This window comes from Carettochelys insculpta, chromosome 23, assembly GCF_033958435.1.
Source record: "Carettochelys insculpta isolate YL-2023 chromosome 23, ASM3395843v1, whole genome shotgun sequence".
NCBI classification, from domain to species: Eukaryota; Metazoa; Chordata; order Testudines; family Carettochelyidae; genus Carettochelys; species Carettochelys insculpta.
Window position 1 is genome coordinate 4,782,668 of NC_134159.1, and position 19,465 is coordinate 4,802,132.

The following is a 19,465-nucleotide window of genomic DNA, read 5'->3' on the forward strand; positions in this document are numbered from 1 at the left end:
CAGAGAGATGGAGGAAGGTGCAATACGTGGTTTTTTTTTTTTCTGATTGCTTTATCAGATGCAAAGCTAACATCTTCTGGGGGTGTTGCTCCCCTCAAGTTATGTTGTAGATCAGTCTTGTTCCCATAAAGAGATCTGCAATAATACCCCTGCATGTAATGTCTGCTTGTTTATTAGGTGGAAGGAGAAAGTGATAATCAGACAGCCACAGATCAAGCCTCTGCGGCGAAGACCAAAAGTATATTCATTGCTCAGAATGTAGCCAGTCTACAAGAGCTTGGTAAGAATAAGTTTTAATTTTTATTTTTTCAAAAGTGCTCAGAGAAGGTGCTGGACTGTGAGTCCTGGAGCCTGAAGACATTTACATGTGAGATGACACATGGGTAATAATATACAAGACTGCCCTATATCACATCCTGCAATCCCTAAACTGAAGAAACTTGCTGTGTAGGTACAGATAGAGTCCATTATTCAAGATTCACTCAGTGTTTTGTCTCTGTATGCAGATTGCCAGTAAAAAAGATGGATGTGAGCTGGATGCTTATTAGGAATAGGAATGGTGATAATGTCTCTCGTGTGCTTCACTTAACTGTGGCGCATAGAAAAATTTGAGGCAGCATAAAATGACAAGGGATGGCATACTGACTGGGTGGTGAGGGTGGGAGTTTCTGCTGCATAATGTAGGTCAAACGGGGGCTATGTGAGATGAGCATGAGACCTTGCACTTAGCTGCACAGACATTTACTGTTATGTTTTTAACAGTTGTGTATTTAAACAAGAGCTTAAAGTAAGTGTATCTATCCCAGTTTTCTAGTCTGTTATGTCTTCCCTTTATTGTGTCATAACAAAATGCAACAGCATTATATTGGAAGATACCACCATAGGTGAAATATGGAAAGAAAATTATCCGCACTCATTTAAACCAGTGGCTCATCCTTTTTTCCCTTAATTCCAGTTTTAAAGCTATGTGGTAGAATAATAAAGCTAAAGCAGCATCCCCTCTTATATCCTGATTTTTGTGTTATAGGTGGCTCTGAAAAGCTGTTGCGGGTGTGTCTGAACCTCCCTTACTTTTTGCGATACATAAATCGATTTCAGGATGCGGTGTCAGCCAACTCATTTTTCATTATGCCAGCCACTGTAGCAGATGCCACTGCAGTCCGCAATGGGTAAGAGATTTCAGTTTTACTTCCTTTGTTACTATTGCGTATGTTATATGAGATATTGTGAAGGGACGAGTGATACAGTACTGGCTGTGCGCGCTATCTTCTCTTAAATGTTTGCACCAGAAAGTCCTCTCCAGAGTGTGTTCTGCTTTTCTTAACTCATTTCAACAATTATTGTAGGTTTCATTCACTGGTGATAGATGTGACCATGGCACTGGATACTTTGTCTCTCCCTGTTTTGGAACCTCTCACTCCCACACGGCTGCAGGATGTGACTGTTCTTGCCCTCAGCTGCCTTTATGCAGGTGAATTAATGTTCTTTGGTTGCATCCTCTTTCTAGAGATCAAAAGACTTTTTTTCCCTCTCCCCACTAGCCCTGGAGCCCTAAGTAGCTCTCCAGTTCTCCTTTTTTGTAAGCTGCATCTTTGAGAACCAAACAGTGACTCCCTGCTTCATGCTGAGGGAGGACTGGATTGGACACTCTTTGATGGCTGGCCTTCATTGGGTGGAGTAACAAAGGCACTCAGTCTTCCCATGGGTTTGAATACTCAGCCTCCGTAACGCAGTACTTCCAACCCGTAGCACGAGGAATCAAGAGTGCCCTTTACTTTTCTGTAAACTGAAGGTTGGCTCCCTAGTATTGTGCTCAGATCCTGCACAAAATTAGTGTAACATCACCAAAGTGACCCTTGTGACCATGGACAGTGCTAACAGAGCTTTTGTGCCTGGACACGTTGCGTAGTGTTGGCAGTCTTTGCCAAGCTGATCTTTGGGATGTGCAGGCTCAGAGATGAAATACTTCCTTAGTAATCATCTTGCAGCTTTCCTGCTTTGCATTGTTGCTCCGAATTCAAAATGTTTTCCAAGTTGAGATTTGTTAATATCCAGAATCTAGTCTAGTGCAGTCTAAACATTCAATGATTAAGAGCCCCAATTAATGTGCAAAGTTTTCCTTATTAAGAATTTCTGCTGTCAGAGTCTCTCTCTTGAGGATTAATTTGTTTGTAGCTTTGTTTTGAGGAAATTGAAATTCTCCTTTTTTCTGCCGGCTGAAATTTTGAATCAATTCCATGTGTAGCAGCTGCATTGTTGTCTGTAGCATAAGTGAACAGGAATATAGATTTCCAAGGTCAGCTCTTAATTGTAATACAATCCTTTGCCCTCTCCTTTCATCAGGTGTGAGTGTGGCAACATGTATGGCAATCCTCCATGTGGGGAGCACCCAGCAAGTCCGAACTGGATCCACAAGTTCTAAAGAAGATGATTACGAAAATGATGCTGCCACCATTGTACAGAAATGTGTACGTTGATGGAGTGAATTGCAGCTGTTTAAGGGAGATCAGTTGTCTTGTTTTCACTTTTTGTCAAGGTTTCAAAGGACCAGGGTGAACTCAGTTTAGTTCTTACACGTGGAAGTACTTAACAATTTTAATTGTTTGACTCACCAATAGCTTCTCTTGCTCCCTGGTACTGGACTTGCTGACATCTGAAGAAAAATTCAGACAAATAAGTTTTCAGTGGGAGGTTTACTGGGTAGGCTTCAGTGAATGGTGTTTGCCTAGCTTGTGGGATATTTCAGTAACTCGTCTAATAGAAAGCTGCAAGATTAAAAGGATTTTTGGTTTTACTTACAGCTTGAAATCTATGAAATGATTGGCCAGGCCATCAGCAACTCACGCCGTGCAGGGGGAGAGGTAATAATCTCAACCCTCTGGGAAGTTTTTCTTCGTTATAACTTTGGTAGTGAATTTGCTCAATTGGATTTACATTGCTGTATCTGGTTTTTGTTTTTTTTTTTCCACCACTGGAATGCTAGCATTATCAGAATTTCCAGCTGCTTGGGGCCTGGTGTTTGCTCAACAGTCTCTTCCTCATCTTGAACCTCAATCCCACTGCCCTGGCTGATAAGGGAAAGGAGAAAGACCCACTGGCTGCTCTTCGCGTCAGAGACATTATTGCTCGTACCAAAGAGGGAGTTGGATCTCCCAAGTTGGGACCTGGGAAAGGGTATGTGACTGCTTCCACTAAGTTAATTAGTTTAAGCGTCTCACTGTGATATTGTTCTGTTACACGGTGGGTGCTCCTCCCACACGTGCCCCACCTTCATACTCAGTTCCTTCATGCTTTGTGTGTTGTAGTAGTTTTCTTTCCATTTAAACAGAGTGAGCTGACTGAGAAATTGCTGTTAACTTCATCCAAATTACATTTTACCTTTTTTTAACCTAGTACTTAGGCTCTAGTAAGAAGTTGTTTTTTTTTTTTTTTTTTTTTTTTTTTTCTTTAAATCTGCAAAGAAATCTGAAGATTTCACTTTAGGTATAGCTAAGTACTTTCTGATCTTGGGAGGGAATATGTCTTGTTTTAGATTGGATGAAGCAGTGTTTATTGTGGGATCAGCAGAGCCTAGGTTTCTGTCTAGTAATGAGCCTGTTGCCTCTGTCCCAATCAGATCATGACCCTCTGCAGTAGTAGGTGCAGTTGTAGGATGGAATGCTTAAATCTTGCCTTCAGGTGGAAAAGTATTTTCAAGTGAGTTGTTAATTTCAGTTGAACTAAATGCTTAAATTAGTTATCCTGTTCCCCTTTTCTACAGATTTAAAGTGTGTACACTTTGTCTGACTTACAACCTGAGATGTAAATGTAACTGACACAAGTAACAGGCAAAGTTCCTGATAATCTAACAGTTCAGAAACTATGATACTATCTGGATTAAAGACCTCAGTGGTGACGAAGTGATGTAAAATGGAGAGATTGAGTCAGTAATTCTTTCTCTTCCTTTAGAAGATGAGTAGTGATTAAAATATTAATATTAAGACCTTTTTTTTTCCTGCAGACATCAAGGGTTTGGTGTTCTATCAGTGGTGTTAGCAAATCATGCCATTAAACTCTTAACATCCCTATTCCAAGATCTGCAGGTGGAGGCACTGCACAAGGTGAGGAGAGGGCACTCTGATTTTCTTACATAGTATTCTTCATTGAAACATGCTTTAAACCTTCTGTGATGCTGTCCCATAGGGATGGGAGACTGATGGGCCCCCAGCAGTATTGAATATCATGGCTCAGAGCACATCAATTCAGAGAATTCAGCGTTTGATTGATTCTGTGCCGCTCACTAATCTGCTCCTGACTTTGCTCTCCACATCTTATAGAAAGGTAGGAGATATCACTTGGATAGTTGTGTAATTTTTCTCAGTTTAAAAATTCAGTGACTGCATGGAAAATTCCACTTGCAAGTATCAAATAATTTACTAAGTAAAAAAACTTAGAACTGTGTTTACTTAGAAATGTTACAAGTGATCAACAAGGAATTGGAAGTCTCCTGTTTTATAGAATAGGAGAAGGTGTGACTGGAACAGGCTCTGTGGTTCCTATGAACTAAATATTTATTCTTCTCCATTCCACCCACTGGAGAGAAAATGAAGGCCTTGCCTGTAGAAAGGGAATCATCATTTTAGGCTGTTATGTGAAGTGTATTTTGGAGTCTTTGTGTGAGTTTTGTATTAGCTACCCCACAAAATGATGGCTGTAACTTAGAAGAAAGTCTTGATAGAATGCCAATAACTTGTCCTGCTCTTCTTTTCAGGCTTGTGTCTTGCAACGTCAGAGGAAGGGCTCCATGAGCAGTGATGCGAGTGCCTCTACTGACTCTAATACATATTACGAGGATGACTTCAGCAGTACTGAAGAGGACAGCAGCCAGGGTAATAGTTTTCAGCAAGCAGCTAAACTTTTTAGATCTTGCATGTTTTTGTCAACATTTTAAAAAATTGCACTAAGCTTTTATCATCCAGGTTTGGCTTACCCTGTGGTGTGTAAGCATTAAACTAATTTGTTAGACTCAGTGGGCAAAAAGGAATACCAACTATGCTCTAGGTACTGAAATTAGCCTCCCAACTCTACTGGATCCCCAGTATATGATCCAAATGGAATTATGCAGAGGAGTGAGAGTTCTCTCCCTCCTTATTGGTGAATCCCTGCTGAATGAGAATAGAGCTCGCTGGCCTCATGATTGGAAGGGAAGGGGAAGTTGTAGGGCTGCTGATATTCTCCTTTACTGGGCTTCTTAGCGAACTAGCTTGTAGAACCAATGTCATTCTGCATCTGTGTCATTGTTTTCCATCTACATTTTATTAGATGATGACAGCGAACCTATCCTCGGACAATGGTTTGAAGAAACTATTTCTCCAAGTAAAGAGAAGGTGGCCCCACCACCACCTCCTCCACCACCACCTCTGGAGAGCTCCCCTAGAGTGAAAAGCCCCAGTAAACAGACTACTGGGGAGAATGGAAACATCCTGGCCAGCCGCAGGGACCCAGAATTGGTATGCTATGATATCTAAGACGAATTGCATAATTTAGTGAGCTGTAGCACTGAATAGTGTCCAAAGAGGTTTTAGTCTGGCTTTAGCAGTTTAAATTCCAAGCACTTTTGTGATATTGGTAAATTGAGTCCCTGGCTAGTTGGTATAGGGTGTGAATGACTGTGGATCTCATTGCCAGAGGCACTGAGCTTCAAAAGGAGTTGTTTGCAGTACTTTTTGTGTTTGGAGATACATATTAGTAATTGCTGTTATCTAGGGAGAAAAGGATTAAGTTAATATTGATTTATGTTTCAGGGGATAAGGGCGAATTTATAAATAGAATTGTTAATAGTGCTTTGTCAGACAAACAATTCTGTTGGGAAATGATGAAAATTAATGCTACTGTTGAGAAAGATAATGGATTTGTAAGCTCTTTAGACATCTTTATGAAAGATAGCAGCTGAATGAAGGAAGTAGGAATCACTGGCCCCAGTGGGCTTGTCTTGAAGACTAGAAACTGTAATGATGGAAAGTAAAGTAGCTATACAGCAACATGAATTGTAATGAGGAGAAAGAGAAGTAAATTTGAGCTTTAATTTTTAGCTCTTAATAGAAGAAGAGTGCAGCTAGGTGGTGAATTACCCACAGTATCTAGCAATGAGTTTTCTTTGTGTAATGTTTCTGTGATGTCACCCCCCATCCTTTGTATTTTGGTGTTTCTAAGATCGATGCATTTCTTTTCTCCTTCCAGTTTTTAAGCCTGGCTTCCAATATTCTGAACTTCATCACTTCCTCCATGCTGAACTCCCGGAATAACTTCATTCGCAACTACCTAAGTGTGTCTCTGTCAGAGCAGCACATGGCTACACTGGCTAGCATCATCAAGGAAGTGGACAAAGATGGGCTGAAGGGTGAGAGAACATAACTTCTTCACTTGAGTGTCTAGGATGGAGGGGAGGCTTGGACAGTTAACATGGCTTTCTTTGTCTAGTGTTGGGATCATGATTCTACAAGTAGAGCTGTAGTAGTAATTGACATGATCCCTTTTGTGTTGTAGGCACATCTGATGAGGAATTTGCTGCTGCACTATATCACTTCAACCATTCCTTGGTGACCTCGGACCTTCAGTCCCCTACTTTGCAGGTTAGAATATAAAACAAAAGTTTTTTGTGCCTGGTGTTGAGTTTATGGGGGAAGTATGTTCTGTCTAAGTACATCAGTCACTATCAAGCCTCTTTTGAATGTCAAGCAATTGGATATTTTGTGGCTAGCCGAGAAAATGTTTCTTGGGGGGGGGGGGATTCTCATTCCCAAGAGTAGTTCCCAGAATGAAAACAGTTGCAGAACAGTCTGTATGAACACTTCTTTGCTGAGGGAATTTGTGTTGGTCTCCTTAACACCACATGTTTAAAGGGAAAACTGAATAATTCTCTGTCTTGGGTTTTGCTAATTTCAAAGAATGGTTTCTGCATGTGCATTTTACTCTGTGAATTTCTTGCTTGACTTTCTGTGATTCGTGAAACTTGTGTCCTGTAGGTTCATTTGTCAGGCCATGTAGTGACCAAACTTAAGGCTATAAGAAGAGCCTTTGTAATCTGTTACATAGTGTACTAAATTGTTATGTCTTTTATTGACTATTCTCCCCTATGGTTTAAAAAACAATTTTAAAAAGTAGTTGTTGTTTAAAAAAAAACAAAACAAAAAAAAATGGGATTTTGCCATATGTGAACAGGTAGCAGACATAACTACACTCAGTAGAAACAGTCACAGAGAGGTAGCAGTGTTAGTCTGAATCTTCACAAAACAAAAAAGCAGTCATGTAGCACTTAAAAAACTAACAAAATAATTTATTAGGTGATGAACTTTCATGGGGTAGACCCGCTTCTGCAGATCTAGAGAGATCATTACCTAATAAATTATTTTGTTAATCTTTAAAGTGCTACATGACACTTTTTTTCAGTAGAAATAGCATGTTGGAGTGAGGACCTCTCTCACTAGTTCTGGTTAGAGCTTACTGGAGACATGACACTGTAGAGTGGAAATTTTCACTTAAATAGTATGGCAAATAAAGAGGTAGTGAATGAGGGGCCTTCCAGAGACTATATAGGTGCTCATTAATCTCTGTCATTGGTGTATTGCATATTTGATAGGTGTAATTTGAGTTTAAAGAGAGTTGGATCAGTGGCTTCGGATGAAATCTCTGCTTCTCCTTATTTACGTTCCTGTTTTTATAGCACAATAAAAATTGTCAGTCTGTTCTCCTTTGGTCGTATTTTTGTGGTGTGTGTGTGTGTGGTTTTTTTGTCCCGCCCCCCCCCCCCCCCAATATCCTCATAGTCTTAGATTTTAGCTTTTGGCAGTGAACTAAATTACATGATTTTCAGGCAGAGTAGCTATAGCCTCTGCAATTCTGTCTTCCATTTTGTCAAATTGGATCTCACAAGTGAGCAAAATTCATGAAGATTTTTTTTTTCTAGACTTTTCTGTAACAAAAATCTTCTGGTGTCAGTGAAGGCTTGAAAAAAAGCCCTAAATCCCTCAGCATAACTTTATCAAGTACCTGTGCCATATTTTACCGAGTAGTACACGTGCCCAATAATGTAACTTTCCAGAGGTGAAATACCAGTGCCTTGTCCTAATATATCTCCAATTATAGCCCAGGCAGTTATCACCATCTTTGGATTGTTGAAGTCTTCAGTTACTTAAAGCAACCTGCAAGGCTTTTCTCTCAAATGTGTATCTATTGTCCTCTGCCAGAACACACTTCTGCAGCAGCTGGGAATAGCCCCATTCTCTGAAGGACCATGGCCTCTGTACATCCATCCTCAAAGTCTGTCTGTGCTGTCTCGTCTTCTCCTTATCTGGCAGCACAAAGCCAGTGCTCAGGGAGACCCTGATGTTCCAGAATGCCTTAAAGTTTGGGAGAGGTAAGAAAATGTTATATAGCATGACTAAAACAAAGTGACCTGTTTGCTATCATGACTTCTGATTTCCTAGGAAGTGGTATTTTCAGCTGGACTGATTAATCCAATGACCAGACATTTGTCCTAAAAATTAAGAAAATTCTAGAGGGGAAGCATGTACAACTTGGAAGAACCTGTTGATTCCTTTGGGAAGAGATAGGAAAGGTGAAGAAATGCCTTTCCAGGTGCAAGTTCAGCCCTTGGATGAAAATAATGAGTAGAAATACTTATCAAATGATCAAGAGTTGGATGATTAGAGTACAGAATGGTTTCAGCAGTACTGATTTTAAAAAGAAAAGGCAATAATTACATTACTTATGTGTTTTATATCAAGGCCACCATTCTGGAATATGAGCTCCTTTCTGCCACGTCTTGACCTCGATAGACTTGTTCTTTTTCAAATCTTGGCTCATGTTAATTCCAGTTAGGTGTGCGCAAGTGTACAGAAGCCGGATGATTTTTTTTTCCCCCTTAACAGTATCTTTTGTGTTGGCCTGGGTACTCCCTGGAGTTGTGCCGTCATGGGTCTAAGATAGAGCCCCACTAACCCCCATTTTCTTTCTAGTGCCCAGTGACAGCAGCTGCAATCTTTTGCTCTTGCTCCAGCAAGTGCCATTAGTAGTATCCTCCTCTTATTTGTACATAGTTGCTAGTAGTTAAAGTTAGTTTCTTTAGTGTAAGGAGATACCCTCCCCTTTTTTTTGTCCCTGCAGTTGGGTGTGTCTTGGCCCATGGGAGGGTTCAAAGCTTGTGAAGACTCAGGCAGGCGTATGCTAAAGAGTGTGACCCTCACACTATGTGCTTGAAGTGCCTTGGTGAAAGTCATAGATTAGGTGCTGCATGTGTAAATGTTTTTGATCACACACACACACACTTAAGGATTGTGAGCAGAGGCAGAATGAAGCATCTGCCTGTATTCTCTCAGTGTGTCTTGTCTTGGATAGTGTGCTGCAGGGCTGTCCATAGAAGGATGTGGGACCTGGGGCAACACCCCCACCCCCCGCTCTGCCTATTCCTGCCCCCATTGCACCACTTCGCTGAAGCCCCCTCAGCCAAGAGATGAGACTCAGAAGCCTACTAGAGGTCTGGCCCCTCTGCACTCCCTGTGGCAGCAAGAGTCACGGGAAGGAGAGCAAAATAGCAGTCCCCTCTGATCTGCTGCCATCTGTCAGCTAGGTCTATCTGCTTCCTGCTGCCATGGTGAAGCAGAGCAACGGGGCTGAGAATTGGCTGTGGTGAAGAGCAGGCTTCTGGGTCACTGTACTTCCTGCGGCTCCTCCCACCACAGTGAATGCCAGAGGGCCTGACCCTTGCTGCTGCTCAATACCAGGCCACCTGATAATACCTGGGGCAGCCCTAAACCCTGCAGGCTAATCTCCATGTGGGAGAACCATACTATGGATGGAGCAGCGCTGCTGTCCTGCATTCATGAGTGCTGCAACCTCACGGAGTTCTTATACCTCCACTCACTGTGCACTCCACCAGGATGTGGGCTTCATCCACAGTGTTCCTGGCACAGATCCCAACTCAAGAAATCTGCAGAGTGGGGGCATGATCATCCATCCACATCTTTGCAGAATTTGGGCTTATGAGTCGCCTGGTTGGAATTGACGTGAACGAGCACTTGAAGAAGTAAAAATAGTTACTCACCTTCTGTTAACTCGTGTTCTTCAAGATGTTTGTATCCATCCCAATACCCACCCCTCTGTTGGAGTGGCCTGTAAGGAGGAATGGTTGGGAGTGGGAGGGGGAGAAGTTGAAAGGGCCCTATATTAGGCAGTATAAGGATGAGACTCCAGGGGGTGCGCAGGCCTACCCAACAGATGCTGCTAAGAGAAAAAGCTTCTGGCTTCCGTGCGTGCGTGCTCACATGTCTGATTGGAATAGATATGGAAAAACATCTAGAAAAACAACAGTTATGGGACGCTTAGTAACCATAGGTTTTTTTTAAACACGAAATTTTACAATAGTTGAGTCTGTTTGGCTGATTTATAATCTTTCGTGCTTGGGCAAATGTACATCTTTAGCTTCTTTATAGCTCTCTTTATACTTTGTATTTATATGAGGCATAAAATCTCTTCTACAGCCTCACTTTAGTGCACCCTTCAGTGAAGTTATGGTTAATTTGAGAAATTGCAAATAGTCACATAGTAAGACTGGGGGCATAAATAAGTTACTAGCTGCACTGCTTGACCAAGTAGAAGAAAATCATTATTAAAAATGCATCTCAATTAGTTAGCTTGCTTCAGGGAAATTGTGCTTGTAAATAGGGAGCCATAGATCAGTCTTGAAAGAATAAACTTCTTATTGCACCTTTTGCCTGTTGCTCTCAGGTTTGTGGGCACACTGAAACAAAATGCTCTGCAGGGGACTCTTCCTAATGACACCGAAGATCTGAATGTTGAGCACCTCCAGCTGTTGTTGCTTATTTTCCACAACTTCACAGAGAAAGGCCGCACATCTATCTTGACTCTCTGTATTCAGACAATCCTAGAATTGACCGTGAACATGGACTCCCAGTTGCGGTCCGTGCCCCTTGTGCTGGCTCGCCTTCTACTGGTGTTTGATTACCTGCTGCATCAGTATTCCAAAGTTCCTATATACCTGTTTGAGCAGGTAAGGGCTAGAGCATGCATATTTCCAATGTTTAGTCAAATAATCACTCAGCAATGACCTGCTTTGTTGCTTCACTGTTGTATTCTCATTCACGTGTTTCTCCATTTTGGCGTTTCCAGTAGCTCCTTCTTCTGACTTCAGTAATAGCATGCAAGGTTACATCCAGTTAACAACACAATTAGAGCGGTTAGTTTTGAGCAGCCAGCTTGGTTGGAGGTTATGTGGCTTTGTTCTTAGGCGTAATTACTGTTATAAATGAATACATACTGGATAGCATGGGTCACTGACAGGGCAAAGCCAAGAGCAGTAAATGTGCCTTCTTTCTAATAAGAACAGAGGCATACAAGTGCCTTTTTACTGTTGCATGTATTCTCAAATATCTTTCAGGTAAAGTTCCTCAGGTTTAGCACATCTTTTTGTTTCGCTCTTTGGAAATGTTCCAGATCAGTGAGACCCCAAAGTTTAGCAGACTATTCTCTGAAGTTCCTTAATATCTTAACAGTTGTCTTACTCCACTGACTGAAAAGTATAAAATAGTCTCCAGCTATGTCTCAGCCCTCGTAAGCTGGGGAACTTAAGGGAGACTTTGTAGATTTTTCTTATAACCAGTGTGCTGTTCTTTCTATATAGGTGCAGTATAACCTATTAACTCAACCCATTGGATGGGTCAGTGGATCCCAGGATAGTAGCAGAAAAACCTCTGTCCCTCTATATCATGGATTTAAAGAAGTGGAAGAGAACTGGACCAAACACTGTTCATCAGGTCAGAGGGCAAGATGTTCAGTAAACTACTCCTAGACATGGGGCTGTGGCTGTGTAATAAATGAGTGCTGCAGATCAAAATCAAAGCAGTCCCTTTCAGCACTTTGTGGTGTGATTTAAGACATATTAGACTGAATACCAGGGCTGTTATGAGTAAATTCCTTATAAACAGAAGGGGAGATGGAGGAAACCTGCAGACCTCTAACACTACTCAGCCACTGCTTATGGAGCAAAATGTGCCTTATTCATGTTCTATGTAGGTTTAGAAATATGACAGACAATTTTAAAAATACCTATTTTAAAACTCTCAAAAAATGACTCAAACACTAGACATGCATCAATCAATCTAGGCACCCTTCGGTGGACGTGTGTGTATCCTAGAATCATAGGGCTGGAAGAGACCTGAGGAGGTCAAGTCCACCTCTCTTGCTGAAAGCAGGACCGGTCCCAACTAAAGCATCCCACCCAGGGCTTTGTCAGGTTGGAACTTAAAGACCTCTAGAGAAGGAAATTCTGCCACCTCTCTAGGTAACTCATTCCAGTGATTCACCATCCTATTAAAATAGTTTTTTTTCTAATATCCAACCTACACCACAACCTCCCTTCCCCCCCAATAACTGGACACTATTGCTCCTTGTTCTGTCAGTTACCACTGAGGAAGAGCGTCTCTCGTCCTCTTTGGAACCCTCCTTCAGGTAGCTAAAGGTTGCCATCAAATCCCCCATCACTATTCTCTTCTGTAAACTAAAGAAGCCCAAATCCTTCAGCCTGTCCTCATATCCAGCTTCCCATTCGTTGTAATCTCCAAGTCCTTTTCTGCTGAACTGCTACTTAGCTGGTCAATTCCCGGCCTGTAGCGGTGCTTACGATTCCTCTGTCCTAAGTGCAGGACTTTACTCTTGTCCTTGTTGAACCTCATCAGGTTTCTTTTGACCTAATCCTTCAATTTGTCTCGGTCTCTCTGGACCCAATCCCTGTTCTCCAGAGTATCAACTTCTGCCCTTTGTTTGGTGTCATCCACAGATTTGTTGAGGGTGCGGTCCATCCCCTCCTCCAGGTTATTAATGAAGGTGTTGAACAAAACTGGCCTCTCCGGAACTAACCCTTGAAGTACTTCACTTGATATCGGCTGCCAACCAAACATAAAGCTGTTGGTCATTACCCACTGAGCCTGACAATATGGCCAGCTTTCTGTCACCTTAGAGTCCCTTAAGCCCACTTGAACTTGCTAGGAAAAATACTGTTGCAGACAATATCAAAAGCTTTGCTAAAGTCAAGTTATAGTATAGCCATATCCTCAGAGGTAGTTACCTCATAGAATGCAGTCAGGTTGGTCAGCCGTGAGTTGCCCGTAGTGAATTCCTGTTGACTATTCCTGATTACTTTCGTCTCCTCCAAGTGCTTCAAAATGGATTCCTTGAGCATCCCCTCCATGATTTTTTCCAAGGACTCAGGCAAAGTTAACCAGTCTGTAGTTTCCCAGATTCTCCTCCTTCTTCCCTTTTTTAAAGATGGGTACTACGTTTGCCTCTTTTCCAGTCATCCAGGACTTCCTCTGATCTCCATGAGTTTTCAAATATAACAGCCAATGGGTCTGCAATCACATCAGCCAACTCCGTCTGTACCCTTTGTAACATACAAAGTCTGTTACGCCTTCAGTGTGTTAAGTATTGCTAATTTTGTGAATTGGTAAAATTTAAATTTAAAATTTAACTTTTTGTATCTCTGACTCAGATGCAGTTCCACACCCCAGATTCTACTGCATCCTGTCACCAGAAGCATCAGAGGATGACTTGAACCGCCTAGATAACATGGTACCTGGAATTTTCTTAGAGGCTGTTTGAGTCTGTTTCATTTTCCAGCAAAGAAAATGACCAGCACTGTAACTGAGATTTGAAACAAAGCTGTTGAGGGATTTCATTAAGTTCTGCATTAAAAAAGATCTGTACGTGTTAGTATAAGACAGTATTCAAAACTTTTGCTTACTTATAGTTAAATTGTGTACATATCCTAACTTGAAAGTGGATATTTGATAAATTTATCTGCAGGGTTACCTAGCCCATATGTTCTTGCAGTGACTTGTCCAGTGGCATATGCGAAGTCCACTTACATTGCACAGAAGTAAACTGTGGCTGAGAAGAGATGAGAGGTTTTCTGCCCCAGCAGTTGCCTAATACTAAGACATGCCAATACTAAGAGTTCCTTCATATTCAGGTTACTCTCAGTAGCTCTTATGGAACTGAGATGAAGTATGTCTGCCTGTGGAGTTGTTTCCCCATCCCTTTGCCCTGCATTTCTTCTAGCTTGTTTACACCTGTTGTCTTTGTTCACTAGAGCTCTTATTTCTGCAGCTCAAAGGACAATGTAACATATTGTTGGATGGGGTCATTTGCCATGTACACTAAGGTTCCTGTTCGTACACCCAAAACATGTTCTTTTCAAGCATATATTTAAAGCAGTTTTAAGACCCTGGGAAAAACAGCAATTGGCAAACCTCAACTGGAAGGGATCTCAAAAGGTCAGAGTCCAGTCCTCTGCACTCACAAGCAGGATCTATTACCGTCCTTGACAGTGTGTTTCTTCTGTTTGTTTGTTTGTTTTTTTTTTTTAATCTAACCTGCCTCTTGAAAAGCCCCTCAAGGATTGAACTCGCAACCCTGGATTTACAAGGCCAGTGCTCTAACCACTGAGAGATCCTCTTCCCCCCCCCCCCCCCAAAAAAAAAAAAAAAAAAAGTGTGCTGGGAGTATGTATAGTATTTTAATATATTTGGGAGAGGGTTTGAACTGGCTGTCGATAGGAAGCTGAGGAATGAAAGAGGAACCAGTTCTGACTTAGATTTTTCCATAGGTTTGTGAGATCCTATTCCTTACGACTATGAAGTATGATGAGCTTTATGCAGCCCTGACCTCACTACTTGCAGCTGGATCCCAGTTTGATACACTCAGGAGGAAGGAAAACAAAAATGTAACTGCACTGGTAAGGCCATATATATGTTGTTACAACATTGGCTCCACGCCATTGTATTTTAATATGGGTGATGGTTACTAAGCTGGCATTTGGAGCTGAAAATTTATTGTGAAAAAGTTATTTTGTCGGTGTAAGCTGGTGGGCCAACTCCTCACCAGCCAATGCATCAAGTAAAGTGCTCCCAGTAGTGGCAGACATTCTGTTCCTTCATTGCAGATTTTATTCAGACCAAACAGATTAAATCCTGCTTCCTGGCTGGACTTAGTTAGTTCTTTGTAAAGCTTCTGCATCAGATCTCTCACCTCATTGGCATGGAGGTTTTCTTAACGATCCTTTCTCCTGACTCTGGGTCTTTTGCTGTGACCTTTCTACTCTCTGCAAGGCTGTCTCCCTTAACTGAATTGATTGCTGGCCTTTTTATTTGAGTACCAGGTGACCTAACAGGTGTCTGTCTTCTGATTCCTGACATCAAACCCAATCACTTGGAAGACAGCTAACGAGTTATGGGTAGGGTTAAGCCCACCTCTTAAGGGTCAGTCCATTCTGTGACCATTAATAAGAAGATGCACTTCTGTGTCTACCATTAATTCAGTATCTGCTTCAAGCTTTTCAAGCATCTCCAAAGGAGTAATTTGGACCTTTTTAGTTTCATCTCTTGGCCTTATGGGCATTCATTGAATGTATTGTGGCCCCAACAGAATGGGAGAAGGAACCCCATGCCTGAGTGATTTTTTTATTGGTTAAATGTTGGTAAACAGGAAGCTAGTTGATGATGTTTGAAATTAACTAAAAATATTACAACATTTCAATTTTCAATTTATCTGAGAAATGTGACTTATGCAGAATTTTCTAGGGTTGAGAGAGTCAAGCTGCTGACTTTGTGATGGATCCTAAAGATGGAATTTTCCTGGTTTTGTTGTAGTGGTAAATGATAACACTGTAATACATCAGCTTTACTAACTCACCAGTCAGCTGCATGCCTTCTTTGAAACTCAAAGTATGTAATCAGATGGCAGCAAAGACAAAAATAAGGCAAATACAGTACAGTAACGTGGGTAATGTAAGCTTTAAAAAAAGAAAGCTGCGTTTTTTTATGTACAGTAATCTCTTGAGGTATGTGAGGGTTGTGTTCCATGCAGCCCTCGTGTACCTTGAATTTCATGTAAGTTGTGGAGGGCTGCAGGAGGTAGGCTGGGGTCCTGGGAGGGGTGGGAGGTTAAGCCTGGGGTGGGTTAGGGCTGTAGGGAGGCTGGGAGGGTGCAGCTGAGCTGGGGCATGCGGCGGGTTGGACCTGTGCAGCAGGGAGTTGGGGCAGGGGTTGAGCCTCGCCAGGGTGTTGGAGTAGGGGCCACAGTAGTTGTGGGTACAGGGGCTGGAGCCAGAGCCCCACGCGTAAGGTGAAGCTGGAGTCCCATGTCCAAGGGGGTGTCAACTGGGGCTGCTCTAGGCAGGGTTGAGCCAGGCCAGGGGGGTTTGAGCCCCTGCACATGCCGTTGGTGGCTGACAGCCGGAGCCCCAAGTGGGGGTGGGGGGATGAGCTGGCACCGTGGGCACCACATGGGGGAGGGGTTGAGTCAGACAGAGGGGTTGAATGGGGGTGCATCAGGGCGGGGTGGTTTACTGGGTAGGGGGCTGAGAGCTGGAGCCCTGTGTGTGGGTTGAAGCTGGAGTCCTGTGTGGGCGGGAAGAGAGTAAGCTGGGGTCATGGAGGGGTTGAATGGGGGTGAACCAGGGTGGGAGGGGTTGAATGGGGGTGCACCAGGGCAGGGTGCTTGAGCAGGGGGCAGTTTGGAGCCCTGTGCGCTGATCCAGCCATGTGGTAGGGGGGTGAGGTGGGACTGCAAGGGGGTTGGGGCATGGGGGTTGGAGCCGGGTCTGTGGAGGTTGGAGGGGAGCCTCCAGAGGGGGAGGTGATCTGGGGCCATGAGGGTGGGGGACTTGGGGGTGGGTTGAGCCAGTGGGGTTGTTTAATGTGGGTGAACCAGCACGGCTGTCAGATGGCGCTGCTCTGGAAAGTGTGCGGAAGGGGTTTTAGTCCACCTGGCTGCCTGCAAGGGCAGGCAGCTAGACAAGCTAAAAGCCTTCTCCCTACCTTCCCAGAGCAGTACTGAGCAATGCTCTGGGAAGGCAGGGGGAAGGGGCTCTTAGCTGCCTGCAGGCTGAGAGCCCAGCAGCTTCCCATTGTGCGAACGTGAAGCCTTTTGGAGCAGCAAGGGCTTACTGTATGAATCGGGGCTCAACCACGTAAGAGTGGGTTCACGTACTCTGAGACCTTACTGTATAGTAAAATTTCAAAGCTATATTAAGTCAATGTTCTGTTCTAAATGGGACAGAACAACCGTAACATTTTATTTGGTGTTATGAACATCATTCATTGTCAAGGGGTTCATAACTCTGAGGTTCTACAGTATGCATTGTTAAGGTTCTTTTAAAATGCATACTAAGCTTCTGGATCATTGGATCTCCCAAGTGTATTCAAAAGATCAAGATAGAATGTGATTAGCTTAAATGAGAATTTTATGCCTCCTGACAGGGAATTAGGTATAAGAAAAGTTATGCCACAAAGCTAGCATGAAATGGAAATGTGGTCTAGTTCACTCTAATCTCTGGGATGCTACTTTCACCTGCACATATCTGATAAAGGGAGCTCCAGCTCATAAAAGCTTATGCCTAAATAATATTTTTTAGCCTTTAAGGTCCACAGGACTCCTTGCTGTACATGTGTGCTTACTGATGTATTCTACACTGCCTTTGTTTAGGAGGCCTGTGCTCTTCAATACTATTTCTTGATATTGTGGCGGATACTAGGGATTTTGCCTCCATCCAAAAACTACATGAATCAGTTGGCCATGAACACACCAGAGATGAGTGAATGTGATATTCTGCACACTTTGCGCTGGTCTTCCCGCTTACGTATCAGTTCCTATGTCAGCTGGATCAAGGTACAGCCCTTTCGTTAGAGTTTACAGTATTAGCTCTTAACAGAATAGCACAAATTCCATATATGTAATAATCTGTCAGGAGTAAGAAGTGAAATTTCAGCAGTGTGTGTCAGAGCCTGAAGAGGAGGGAAAATATGTATACTAGGTGTATCAAAAGTAGTTTTCATCTCCCTAAGTGCTGCTGAGAGAATTAAACCAGTTCTTAGTCTTGATTTACACCTTTTTTTTGAATGTTAGTGATCGTGGGTATTGTTAAACTGGACATGGACTATTTTAATCTCTGCCTGGTTCATTGCGTATGGGAATTGTAATGTTTCCATAGTGGTGGGAAGTGGGGAATTAGTACTGCATGTGGTTTTACAAAAGAGTCATAGCATAGTTCATGAATTGGTAAATTCCTCAGCCCTTCTGTGTTTCCTTAACTGTGATGCTAAATCTTTCTCTGCAATACTTTTAGGATCACCTTATCAAACAGGGCATGAAAGCTGACCATGCTGCTTCTCTCATTGAATTGGCATCTACCAAGTGCAGCTCAGTGAAATATGACGTGGAAATAGCAGAGGAGTACTTTGCTAGACAGGTAAGTTGGTACGAATACTGGATATGTGTAAGCTAGCATGGAACATTGAGCTTTGTATGGCACATTGCTGTTACAAACATCTTTGTTGTATTTTAAGATTTCTTCTTTCTCTGGGATCGACTGCACCACTATTCTCCAGCTGCATGAGGTTCCCAGCTTGCAGTCCATTTATACCCTTGATGCTGCAGTTTCCAAGATCCAAGTTTCTCTAGATGAGCATTTTTCCAAGTTAGCTGCAGAAACTGACCCCCACAAATCATCTGAGATAACCAAGAATCTGCTCCCAGCTACACTGCAGCTTATTGATACTTATGCTACATTCACCAGGTATGCTTCTGACTTAGCACCTCAAGAGGGATGTTGTTCTCCTTTCTGTATTTGGGTCTTCATTTTGTTTTGGCTCTTCATCCCTGGTAGTGTTCTTTTATTACAGTCCATAATGATGGCTCTGTCTTATGTCACGTAGAGTGTACCATGTTAAATCAGTAGACTATCTAAAATCTGTAGGTTTTGTTGTTCTTTTTCAAGTAATCTATTATCTGCTCTTTCAAAACCTTCTTAAAAGATACAAATCAGCTTTATTTCTGAAGATGAAGCCTTTTCCTAATACCCTGAAAGAAAGTGATCTGCACAGGGTTATTTCAGTGAGCTGTTCAAGGTTGTCGGGGTGACTAGGAAGGGAGGTGGTTTGATAGCTCAGTGAGAATTCAAGGTGATTTAAATTGCCTTTGGCTCCTGTACAGAAGAAAGTAAAAATAAAGCAGCTTCTTCCTCCTTCCTTTTCACCCAAGTGAGCAGTCACTTGTATTGGTAAGTGGCTTAAAAGTTTGCAACTTGTGGTATGTTATTGTATGATTTATGGGAGAACAATTTAGAGGGTTGGTTCTTTGTTTGCTTTGCACTCTGTCACAGAATAACAGGCATGTTGGTTGTGAAATGCAGAGCTGTCCCCTGAAATCACTCCTTTCCACCCCAACACAGATCTTACCTACTGCAGAGCCTCTCTGAAGAAGGGTCCACTGAGAACAAACCTTCGGAGGAGAAGCTTCGGGGATATGCTGCTGTCCTGGCTATTGGGTCTAGTCGCTGTAAATCGAACACTCTGGGTAAGGCTTTTGTGAAGTTTAGCTGCTCCTAAACTTGTTTAAAGAAGACTTTTAATAT

At 42.5% G+C, this 19,465-nt stretch overlaps 1 protein-coding gene across 4 annotated transcripts in view; it reads left to right on the forward strand.

Annotated features, from left to right (window-relative positions):
- The window catches only part of UBR4 (ubiquitin protein ligase E3 component n-recognin 4), a 137,156-nt gene that overhangs the window by 12,666 nt on the left and 105,025 nt on the right, over positions 1–19,465 (forward strand). For all 4 annotated transcript variants that reach the window (XM_075018177.1, XM_075018176.1, XM_075018179.1 and 1 more), the window contains exons 6-26: positions 178–280; positions 1,028–1,169; positions 1,347–1,471; positions 2,344–2,468; positions 2,802–2,861; positions 2,984–3,174; positions 4,001–4,100; positions 4,183–4,320; positions 4,751–4,868; positions 5,302–5,489; positions 6,220–6,379; positions 6,526–6,611; positions 8,226–8,395; positions 10,765–11,047; positions 11,678–11,810; positions 13,544–13,623; positions 14,660–14,788; positions 17,539–17,721; positions 18,179–18,301; positions 18,399–18,628; positions 19,283–19,407. In XM_075018177.1, the coding sequence (XP_074874278.1) occupies positions 178–280; positions 1,028–1,169; positions 1,347–1,471; positions 2,344–2,468; positions 2,802–2,861; positions 2,984–3,174; positions 4,001–4,100; positions 4,183–4,320; positions 4,751–4,868; positions 5,302–5,489; positions 6,220–6,379; positions 6,526–6,611; positions 8,226–8,395; positions 10,765–11,047; positions 11,678–11,810; positions 13,544–13,623; positions 14,660–14,788; positions 17,539–17,721; positions 18,179–18,301; positions 18,399–18,628; positions 19,283–19,407 (2,992 nt within the window). The remainder of the gene's footprint in view (positions 1–177; positions 281–1,027; positions 1,170–1,346; positions 1,472–2,343; positions 2,469–2,801; positions 2,862–2,983; positions 3,175–4,000; positions 4,101–4,182; positions 4,321–4,750; positions 4,869–5,301; positions 5,490–6,219; positions 6,380–6,525; positions 6,612–8,225; positions 8,396–10,764; positions 11,048–11,677; positions 11,811–13,543; positions 13,624–14,659; positions 14,789–17,538; positions 17,722–18,178; positions 18,302–18,398; positions 18,629–19,282; positions 19,408–19,465) is intronic.